This window comes from Syngnathus acus, chromosome 2 (assembly GCF_901709675.1).
Source record: "Syngnathus acus chromosome 2, fSynAcu1.2, whole genome shotgun sequence".
NCBI classification, from domain to species: Eukaryota; Metazoa; Chordata; class Actinopteri; order Syngnathiformes; family Syngnathidae; genus Syngnathus; species Syngnathus acus.
In genome coordinates, this window is record NC_051088.1 from 25356256 (window position 1) to 25367440 (window position 11185).

Sequence of the window (11185 nt, forward strand, 5' to 3'; positions counted from 1 at the left end):
GTTTACGTCTTTGCTTGCGTAAGGTTGATGGAGCCGCCTTGTGTACGAAACGTGCTTTCTCAATAAAGCCGCCTTGCAGCACAACACACAAACAAGTGCTAATTAAAAGAGGGTCAAAAAAAAATCTGCCATCCTTCCTTATCTTCCCGATAAGACACGGCTGAGCTGGTGCCCATCTGAGTAGACTTGGGCTGCGTAGAACCTGTTATCACAAAAAAAAACAGTTTTGCCTTAACTTCTCCAGGCCCGTCCGTCTTACAAGGCAGTCGTAGCCAATTCAAGACAAATGAAAGAAAGCAACTTGGTGCAGACGAAGATGTGATGTATTTGTCAAGTCAATGCACATGACTACAAAGACATTTTGGATAGGGAGGGAGAGAGAGAGAGGGAGGGAGGCAGTGGCAAGTCCTTGGCCACAACCAAAGGTGTGAGAAGCCGCGCAAAGGGCCCCCCCGCGTGTCTTGCTCGTACAGGCGTGTGGTGTCGTCGGTCTTTCACGCGTCCCCCTTACAGGAGCTGGCAGCCGTTCCTCTTCTTGCGCTTGCGCACCTGCAGGGCGGCCCGGGTGGCCATCTCAAACACCTCCCGCACGCCGTCCTTGGTCTTGGCCGAGCACTCCAGGTAGCCGAAGGCGCCGATGCGGTTGGCCATGTCTCTGCCTTCGTCCGACTTGACCGGCTCCTGCGGGGCGGCAACGGGACGCCGAGCTGAGAACGGCGCCACCTTTGAGGGATTTAAACGCTGGGTCGGGCCGCACCTGTTTCATCTTGGCCAGCTCTCGGCGCGTGCTCTCGTCGTTCCTGAGGTCCTTCTTGTTGCCCACCAGGATGATGGGGACGTTGGGACAAAAGTGTTTCACTTCGGGTGTCCATTTCTCCGGAATGTTCTCTACGGAAAGGTCAAATGAAACGATGTGTAGCAATGGACTTTTGCATTTGAAATGGCAGCGGTTGCAATGCCTGCACGGGCCTCGGCCAGCAGGAGGCAGTGTAACGGGAGAGACAACAAAGCCAACTCGGAGTGCCACTCGAGTGCTTGACGCCTCTTTGGGAGAATTGTTCGTCATCTGTCAAACTGCTGTTTTGTTTGTTTGTTTTTTTTGCTTGCAGGTCAAAGCGAAAAAAGGCAGCTGAAATTTGACGAGCAAAGTCATGAGAAAAGGTAGCGGTTGCTTGCTAGTTGCGGCGCGTGCAACATTTGCTTTTCCGCGCAGATCGGGGGGCCGGCTGCGTGCGCACGATGGGGGCATTTTGCCTTACAAGGAGAAGCACGGCGCTGGCTGGCTTCCTCCTCGTGCAAATATAGAGCGAGGTCAGCGGCCCTCCGCTAACGTGCAGAGAGAAGCGCTACCAACGCGGCGTGGGAAGGAGCTTCTCAGGCAGAACATTCCAGCTTTTCAAATTTGGGCTTGCCGCGTCATCATCCGACAGAGGCCGAGCGGAAACGGACGAAGACGATGTTTATGACTTGGCAGATGGTCAAAGCTCTTTGGCTGTATGACGCTCGGGAGGGAAGCCTTAGCGCTGCCGCCCCACCGTGTTTGAAAACGCTTACGAGTGGCAAAGTGTCCACAGAGGGCGGCGGCGGCGGGCTCTCACGCTTACCGAGACTGTCGGGGCTGTCGATGGAGAAGCACATGAGGATGACGTCCGTGTCGGGGTAGGAGAGAGGCCTCAATCGGTCGTAGTCCTCCTGGCCCGCCGTGTCCCACAGCGCCAGTTCCACCTGCCGTTTAAACTAGGTCAGTGAGCTGCACTTCCAGATGGTTCCCCCTCCCTTTCCCTGCTGCTAAACAGGAGCTGGGGGCAAAAACACACTAGGACCTCCAACGTGAATGGAACACGCCACCATGCAACCGTGTCACATCTCTATGCAAGTAAATACGGGCCCATGTGAAAGGGGGGGGGGGGGGGGGGGGGGCTCTTTTCTGAGTTAGCAAGCATTTGGGGCTAGGAGGCGACTCTCCTCGCAACACTTGGGTGAGTCTTCTGGCACTTGACACCGGACTTTGGTCTGCGGCCGACTCCCGGCGGATCCGTGCCCCGTTTGGAGCAGCTCGAGGAAGTGACAGGAGTCATCGGGTACAAAGGCTTCAATGGGGATTTCCACGGCCGCACGGGAAGGTGCTGCCGATCCGTTTCCCGTGATTGCGACGAAGAAAAGCCCCACCTACCTGTTTGCCATCCACTTCAATGTCAGCAATGTAGTTCTCAAAGACTGTGGGGACGTAGACCTCCGGGAACTGGTCCTTACTGAAGACGATGAGCAGACAGGTCTTGCCGCAGGCGCCGTCTCCCACGATCACCAGCTTCTTCCTGATGGCTGCCATCTGCAAGCGCAAGACACGTGCCTGAGTGGGCTACCCGCCTACCTGAACCAAACAGCGAGGACGCCCAAGTCCAAGTCCTGAAAAAAACGTGCACTTTGTCCCCGAGCTCCGCATTGCGTGATGAGGAAGGACGACGAGCGCAAAATTGGACCACCTTGCCAAGTGTCATTTTTCATCATTTCATTTAGACTTGGAGCTTTTAAATTCAGTTAAGTTGAATGCGTTTGTTTTCAGGGCATGCTTTTTGATCATTTTCCCCCAATTGTCTTAATGACGCTAAAAATGACGCGACGAGTCACTGGACAATCTTGTCAGCAACTCCACAGAATCTCCGCGGGCGGGATTAGATTGCATTTGGTGTCTGTCATCCCGTGCCACAGAGCAAAAAAGTGTGTGGGATAAATGTACCATCCGGAAGTAGTCTGGCTCCTGTTGTGGATGAATAAGTCGATTGGAGCTCGTTGCATTTGCATGTGCAACTGGCTCCTTGCAGCGTCGCAGCGCTTTGCGGGTTCAAATAGCATCACAGCGCACGGTGACAACATTGCATTTTGTTTTGTTTTCCTCCCCGCCGCAGGAACGGCTCCAAGCCGCTGGGAAACGCCGGAGCCTAGCAGCACAACAAGGGTGTGGTTGCTCAGATTCCTCCGGAGAAACATTTCGGCTCTAGCGTCGCTCGCTCTTCACTTCATTTGTTAGCCGTCGGACAATTGACCGCAAGGCATTCCAGTGACAGACAGACGGACGTCAACACACTGACGTCTTTTTAAAGTCCAGACTTGAACTTCGCAATCACATGACGTCATCAAATCAGATACACCGTGCCACTTTCAGGGATGGTTGGTTCAAGGTTCCAATTTTTAGAAATCACTTTCAAGGCCAAAGGTCATGCTCGTGGAGTGGCACGCACCCCGAACTACATCTGGAATGCAAAACTTCGGGGGAAAGTAACACGTTTCAACAAGTCGCTGAGCTGCTGCGAGCGAGCGAGCTAGCTAGTTAGTTAGCCAGCTCAAAGTCCAGTGCTGATTTCACTTTCATTTGTCTTGTCACAACAAGCCAGTGACGCTCCTTAATTCTTTTTTTATATTCGCCTACCTGGGCCGAAGAAGACCTTCACACGCCTCCGTGTTTCCTGCCCACGCTGGCGGGTAGCGGAAGGGACCAACACTAGCAGCAGCAATATATGAAGTGAAGCGTCCCGGCTGGGAAGCAATCCCATCCCATCCCATCCCCGGCTGGTGCATTCAGGTGCCCCTGGTAAAGCCTAAAGTCTTCCGGTCGTCAACACCTTTGGCATTGAACACCCCAAGATCTTTCCGCTTGGATTTTATTTCACGTCTTGAATCGCACTAGGATTCTTGGGGGGAAACAAACTGCGTCCCAGAGAGAAGACATGTTTCCCGGTGCCCTAACACGTCCCCAGATATTTGACCAAATCGGATTGTCTGAATGCAACCTGATGACGATGCACAACGCCTTCACGCTATTGGCTGCAATGAGTTAACGGTTACACATACGGTGATGTCACTTATTTGCTGGACATTTTTTAAAGTTGGCTTTAAATAACAAAATTGCTTTCATGAATACATATTTCACCTTGCGTATTTTTAAAGCAATAATGAACTGTTTTGAAAATTGTTTACGCCCAGGAAAAAAAATACATGATCTCATCTGTTTCACTATCAAGCACCTTTTCATTGACACAGTTTTGCGATCAGAGGGATTTTGAAACGTGACTGATTCCCAGCAGAGAATTAGTCTGCCAAATGAAGTGATACAATATATCACAAGTATGAATTATGCCATTTTTGTGAGCTGCATTGACGCCAATGCTGTCACGTTTAGAAAATCACAAGCCTTGCCTGTTGTCTTAAGTAGCACAGCTACTCTTTTGATACCATGGCAAACTGCATGAATTCATTTTGTTTGGATTGGTAAATAATAAAGGTATTTTAATCATTTTAAGACTCCAAGAACTGGCCAATTCATATCAGCTCATCCAAAAATATTTAAAACAAGAAAGCGGCAGACGTGCATCACAACCCTAATGTAAACTAGTCATACTGAGATGAGCGCGATCAGCAGCAAGAATGTTCAAATTGTATGAACCAATTAGCAAATCAAAACAAACATACATTGCTATACACTGATGGCATTAACTGTGGAGAGTCAAACAAATCAAGAAAGTATACATGATGTTACTGCGAGCAGTATTTGTTGTCAAATAAGTGCATAATTATTTGCCCTCGCGAAATGGTCGTCAACGTTCAAGCTGTTGTAATTGCAGTTCTCACCAGAGGAGGGCCCTCGTGTACAAGGAACATCCCACAACACTTGTTTTATGAGGACTCGTTGAAAAATAGTGGACGCCATCAACTACTGAAAAGTATTTTTTCATGCCCCTTGGCTTCTCTAGAGGATACTTGGAAGATTTTTGACCTCGATCCAAACCAAATAAAAAGCCTCACATTTCTTCACATATGGACATTTATGGCCGCCATCATTTCCAGCCTCCTACTCGTGCATGGAGCTGATTTCTCTCCACAAAACGCAGTTCCATGGGTTTCTTTTCTCCACTGTGTCTTTTGTCAAACGGTCAAGCTGGGACGCGAGGAATGCAGAACCACTCCGGAGCCGCTGCCCACCCCCACGCACACGCGCGGCCGGGCCGGCCCACTGAAAGCAGTGACAAGCAAAAAAAGTTAGCGACAATCAGCTATCGGCTGAATCTTGAACAGAAAAGCAAAGAAAAGCCACGTGTGGTGTGGGTCACGTCATGCGCTCAAGTTCGCCAGCATCCTTTTCTAGAGCGTCAATGAGCAGGAAGGAATCCTCCGACGGCTCGTAAACTTCGCTGAAGTCTCCCCGCGCGGCGTGATCGTACAGAGCTCCGGCGTGGGGTAGTTGGCCGGCATGGCAAATTAAACGCACGCCTCCCTTCTCCTCGTGCAGGTTGTGGCGCTAACGAGTTCAAATAAAACGTGACACGTTTGATATTTGCTTATTAAACCATGCGACGCGCTCCGGTTGACTTCCTTGTACGTCAAGCGTACGCACACTGGCACGTAGGTCAAGACGTCACTGCGTCAATTGGCGTGCCTACGGTAAACGAGAAAGCTCAATTCAAATAAAGCGAGCGCGCGTTCTTGCCAAGGATCCTTGTTTTGACTTGTGACTGACGCAGCAGATATTGAGTTTCACACTTTCATGTTTTTTTTTTCCTTTCAACAATTCGAAGATCTCATTCCTGCAGCATCGGAGCGCTCTCAGTTCCCCGTCCCCGAAGGCAGCACTTTGGAGAAAATTTGGTCGGCATGTCTTTCATGAGTAGAAAATAAAAAGTAGTGTCAAGAGACCGTTTTAATAACAGGCTTTTTAAAAGTCACCTACCTGGCTTGCACACCTCGACTGGGTCATAGTTGCCCATTCTTCCTTGCAGAGTTGCACAAGTTCAATCTAACTGTTGTTGTTGTCGTCGTCGTCACTTGCTGTGAATAAAAATAAACCACAATAATAGAGTTGATCAAGAACTCGGTGAACGATTCTTTTGAACGAATCTTTTGAGTGAAGTGATTCTAAAGATTTAGTTGACTTCAAAGAACTGGAATGCCCATCATCACTACTGCGGCTTCGTCACTTGTGAGCTGTCGCTGCCATCTCGTGGGCATTTTGGATAACTGCACTGTTTGCTTGCCTTGCCATCAGGTCACTCATCTTTTGACGACCGGCTCAAAATCCATCCATCCATCCATTTTCTGAACCGCTTAGTCCCCACGGGGGTCGCGGGAGTGCTGGAGCCTATCCCAGCCGTCAACGGGCAGTAGGCGGGGGACACCCTGAACCGGTTGCCAGCCGATCGCAGGGCACACAGAGACAAACAACCATTTGCACTCGCACTCACACCTAGGGACAATTTGGAGTGCTCAATTTTTGGGATGTGGGAGGAAACCGGAGTGCCCGGAGAAAACCCACGCGGGCCCGGGGAGAACATGCAAACTCCACACAGGGAGGGCCGGAGGTGGAATCGAACCCGCACCCTCCTAACTGTGAGGCGGACGTGCTACCCAGTGCGCCACCGAGCCGCCCGGCTCAAAATCCTTATGTCATTAAAGTTTTTTTTTTTTTTTTTCCCCCCTTTATTGGTCTGTAGCAGTTGTTTGTTGAGTGATAGAAATTCCAAGAGCAGTACATAAATATTGGTACAAGTCTCCCGCGAGACGCGTTTTCCTGCTTCGGTTGGGTCGTAGTGTCATGAATCCGTGTTTCATAAAGTACACTTTACAAAAACTCATTTTGGCAAGGGTACCAATTGGTACCTTTAAGTAAAACCGGTTTCACTTGAAAGGTGGAAACGTCGAGTTTTCTGCTGCGTTGCTCTTATCAGGACATTAGTACGTCACAATCAATGGTTGTTGTTTTTTTTGAATCTAGGATGAATTGAATGAATGATTCAGACAATTTAAACCCTAACCCCAACCCCACAAGGTTCTACAGATGCTGATGGATAATGGAGAGGCAGTCACGAGGTTGGACTCAGAGTCCGAACTTTCTGATGATTAAAACCCCAACCCGAGCTTTAAACCCTACTTTGAAACCCTAACCCTAGTATGAAACCCTAGTTTAAAACCCTAACCCTTGTTCGAAACCCTAGTCTAAAACCCTACCCCTAGTTTGAAACCATAGTACAACACTTCACCAATAACACCCTCCTAAAAAGGCAAACGTAGGCCTCCTTCTTGGAGGATGTACAGTTTCCACGAGAGATTTCCAAAATGGATGGCAGGCATCCAGCATCTTACAAACAAGGAACTTCTCTTCTCTGTAGAAGAAACTCCGACTCAAACACTGTTGACATTAGCGAGTCCCCTCGGCCGGATTAATCTCTTGTCTTTATCTGACCTCGACGTTCTCCCTTGACAAAATCTTCGCCTCATTTCAATGCTAATGTGCTGTTTTCAAAGTGTAGCTGCTATTTATTATGAATCAGCTTACCCGCGAGGCGGCAGTTAATCCAGTCCATCCCTGCAGAACCTCCGAGAGGTCAAGAAGATAGCGTTTAAATAGACTCGCCTCATCTTACCATTCAGACGGAACAGTCGTACGACCTGCGCGCTGTACGAAGGTCGGTCCGGCTTTCCATTTGCTCTTGGGGGCCACGGAGGAACTGGCTGACAAATGCCCCGAGGTGGCCATCGCTCATTAAGACACGCAACCGTCGCCAATCCAATTCAACCGCTATTTGCTATTTTCAATCTTCCTGCAGGCGGGCAACAAAACTTTGTTTGGTTCATGGAAGAGCCTAGAAGGATTGGAGCTGCCGTTGAAAAGCCTTCATCGGCCCCCAGAATGAGCGCGTTTACAAAAACGTTCACCCAGCAAAAATGCTCCGTTCACCTTGGTCAAACACAGAAACGAGTTTGTGACTTTTCCTTCATTGAACGTCATGTTGTTGTCGTCATCCTGTCGCTAGATCTAAGGCAACACCAAATTGTGAGCCAAAAAAGCTCGGCGGCGGCGGCAGCAGCTCGGGCGGCGGCGGCAGCCTTGCCCATGAATACAAATCCCGCCGCTTGCCACATTCAATTACCGCTTGAAAAAAGTGCTTGTGTGGAGCAATTCACAAGGATGGCTGTGACATGTTTGATTAGCGGTTAGTGCATGGCATCCAGAGCGCCTGTTCATTTGGAGGATGGCTGCTATTTTTCATGCAGATGCCGTCAACCTCTTCTTCTTCTTCTTTTTCTGTCGCCTTTCGGCCTAAAAATGTTGTGACACTCACCCGCGTCTCGTCTCGCCTCGCCTCGCCCGGCTTGTCGCGCTTGTCGCTCAATCACCGACGCTGTGACTGAAAGGAAGGCGGCGTTTAGTTGAAGACTCCTGCGGCACGCACCATGCTATTAGCTCCCGTCGCCCGCCGTTCACCTGTCACTACATCTGAGTGTCGCCATAATAACGAACGCAGCGGAGACATTTTCTCTGCCGGCCGGCCGTCAGCTGACTGCAAAACAACGTTGACAAACAAACACAAGGTCAAGGTGACAAGCCAACGCAGCGCTCTGACGTGACGTTTGGGAGCCAGCTGTCACTTTGTTACCTCGGACAGCCGGCACCTGGGATTTTAACTTGAAGAACCCCCCCCCCCCCCCCCCCCCCCCCCACACACACACAAAAAATGTCACTTTAGATAGAGCCAGGAACGTAAAAAAATGTTTTTTCCCCCCAATAATTCAGGAGTGATCATGAAATATGGAGGAGCACACAGTAAAGCCTTCATCTTTGACAAGTTCCACATCTGTAGTGAAGCGTCTTCTTATTTCTCTTTCCCCTCTCATAGTTGTAAAGTTATTCTTCCTTCAACAAGCAGACTGTGCGAGCCTCGGTTTATTTGCTTGTGTGTGTGTGTGTGTGCTGGCAGGGATTGTTTTGAAAATCCCCCCTCCAATCTCCAAGCAGCAATTTCTATGCAAATACTATGACCCGATTTCGAGGAAGCACAGTGTGTTTGCCGCCTGTGTCGCGATCCAGACAACGTCACAGACGCTGCTCATTTCTGTCAGGTGTCGAGCTCGAGTTACGGACTCCGGGCAAAAAGTCATTCGCCGCCATTGACGACTATAGACGTCAAAGATCCATTTGAACTTGGTTTTGAAATTTCCATGGCTGAGTATCACGTCTCAAATGAATTTTCTCAATTAGGAGTGCGCTCCTCTCATTCTCAAAAGCCTTCAGACTGTGCCAAAGTCAGACAAATTGACCACCACAGGTGACAATACATGGAATGACTTCTTTGATTGACTTCAAGCGGAAAGACGGAAGGAAGCAAACGCCCAAAATGCTCTTTGAGTGAGACGCTTGAGCCCAGACGCCGAGGAGCGTTGCGGCTCCCTGCCATTTAGTCCAATTGTCAAAAATCAAATCAGTAATTCATTTCCCCAGCTGGATCTCTTCAGTGATGACGGCCGGCTCAAGCAGGAGAAGCAAACACAGGAGTCACGCCAAAGGGAATAAGAGATGTTTACCAGGTTCGATCTTTCATTAGCTCCCAACTCGAGACGCTTTGCACTCCCTCCCTCCCTCCCTCCCACAGGTGTGAGCAAATTGTTTTATTTGGAGTCAAAGCAAGAAACTGCTTGTCGTCAAACAACGTGGCAGCCCTCTCCCACGTCGGGAGCACAATTATGATTTCTGAAGAATTTTAGCGGAATACAAGACTGTGGCGGTTGCTAAGCGACCAGACTTTACCGGCGGACACAATGACTTTGCTCAAGTGGGGAAACATCGGAGGGATTACTTTGTTAATTGAATAGTTTCAAACAAATGCACTCATTACAAGTTTGATGAAAATCTCATAGCTTTTGCTATAATGGTCTTTCTTTTTCTCTGTGTATTCATTACACGCTTTGCATCTTTGCCAAAAACAAGATCTTCAAGAAGTTGAAAAAGGCTCCAGCTCATGAATCAACATGTTTTTTTGAAATGAGGAACCTCGGCAATATCAAACACAAGTGGAATCCTCTTCTGTATCACAAAATGATAGTCTAGTCAATAAACTGACAGCAGAGGGAACAAGCTAAAGAGATGACACGTTGACAATCGAAAAAAAAAATATCAGCACTCCTAGATGGTGAACTGCAAAATAGAAGTAAACACAACACCAGAGCAGGTCAAAATACTCCTTATCAAAAATCAAGAACTGAGCTGCCGCATTCGACTGCGTAATATTGTTTGTTGTATCATGTTGTATGTCTTGGATATTGCGTGAATAAACTAAACTAAACTGAACTAGTGTCAGTGGATGACAAGGTCAGGGAAAGATGGCTGACCAACTTCACTTTGATTTCCAAGATGGTCAACTTTTCAAGTCAAATAATAAAATAAGCCCTATGTCGGGATAAATCTGAAAAAGCCACCATTTCGCTAATTGTTGGTCTGTCTTCTTTTTTGTTTCTTCAAAACATGCTAAAATGTTTCAATGACCAATTCCACGAAACAGTTTCCAAGTCAAATAATAAAATAAGCGCTATGTCGGGATAAATCTGAAAAAGCCACCATTTCGCTAATTGTTGGTCTGTCTTCTTTTTTGTTTCTTCAAAACATGCTAAAATGTTTGAATGACCAACTCCACGAAACAGTTTCCAAGTCAAATAATAAAATAAGCCCTATGTCGGGATAAATCTGAAAAAGCCACCATTTCGCTAATTGTTGGTCTGTCTTCTTTTTTGTTTCTTCAAAACATGCTAAAATGTTTCAATGACCAATTCCACGAAACAGTTTCCAAGTCAAATAATAAAATAAGCGCTATGTCGGGATAAATCTGAAAAAGCCACCATTTCGCTAATTGTTGGTCTGTCTTCTTTTTTGTTTCTTCAAAACATGCTAAAATGTTTGAATGACCAACTCCACGAAACAGTTTCCAAGTCAAATAATAAAATAAGCCCTATGTCGGGATAAATCTGAAAAAGCCACCATTTCGCTAATTGTTGGTCTGTCTTCTTTTTTGTTTCTTCAAAACATGCTAAAATGTTTCAATGACCAATTCCACGAAACAGTTTCCAAGTCAAATAATAAAATAAGCGCTATGTCGGGATAAATCTGAAAAAGCCACCATTTCGCTAATTGTTGGTCTGTCTTCTTTTTTGTTTCTTCAAAACATGCTAAAATGTTTCAATGACCAACTCCACGAAACAGTTTCCAAGTCAAATAATAAAATAAGCCCTATGTCGGGATAAATCTGAAAAAGCCACCATTTCGCTAATTGTTGGTCTGTCTTCTTTTTTGTTTCTTCAAAACATGCTAAAATGTTTGAATGACCAACTCCACGAAACAGTTTCCAAGTCAAATAATAAAATAAGC

The 11185-nt window shown here is 47.5% G+C and overlaps 1 protein-coding gene across 3 annotated transcripts; it reads right to left on the minus strand.

Annotated features, from left to right (window-relative positions):
* Positions 1-302: 302 nt before the first annotated feature.
* Positions 303-5375, minus strand: LOC119119753 (rho-related GTP-binding protein RhoA-D-like). 3 transcript variants are annotated; one of them, XM_037246348.1, is made up of 6 exons: positions 5106-5375; positions 4627-5008; positions 2174-2329; positions 1605-1725; positions 758-888; positions 303-681 (listed from the first exon to the last, which is right to left on the minus strand). In XM_037246348.1, exons 2-6 carry the CDS (start codon positions 4654-4656, stop codon positions 508-510), a joined length of 612 nt encoding a protein of 203 aa, XP_037102243.1. In that variant the 5' UTR covers positions 4657-5008; positions 5106-5375; the 3' UTR covers positions 303-507. The 3 variants fall into 3 exon arrangements, with proteins under 3 accessions (XP_037102243.1, XP_037102246.1, XP_037102244.1); XM_037246351.1 differs by lacking the exons at positions 4627-5008; positions 5106-5375 and adding an exon at positions 3428-3800 and having other exon boundaries at positions 2174-2406; XM_037246349.1 differs by lacking the exons at positions 4627-5008; positions 5106-5375 and adding an exon at positions 3428-3597.
* Positions 5376-11185: the final 5810 nt, after the last annotated feature.

Bases quoted from the DNA above. Each gene is read 5' to 3' on its own strand.
- LOC119119753 (XM_037246348.1), bottom strand. From the start codon at position 4,656: ATGTTCCTTGTACACGAGGGCCCTCCTCTG. The intron at 2,330-4,626 runs GTGAGAACTGCA...TTGCGCTTGCAG, and splicing joins TACACGAGGGCCCTCCTCTG to ATGGCAGCCATCAGGAAGAA. The intron at 889-1,604 runs GTAAGCGTGAGA...ACCTTTCCGTAG, and splicing joins CGACAGCCCCGACAGTCTCG to AGAACATTCCGGAGAAATGG.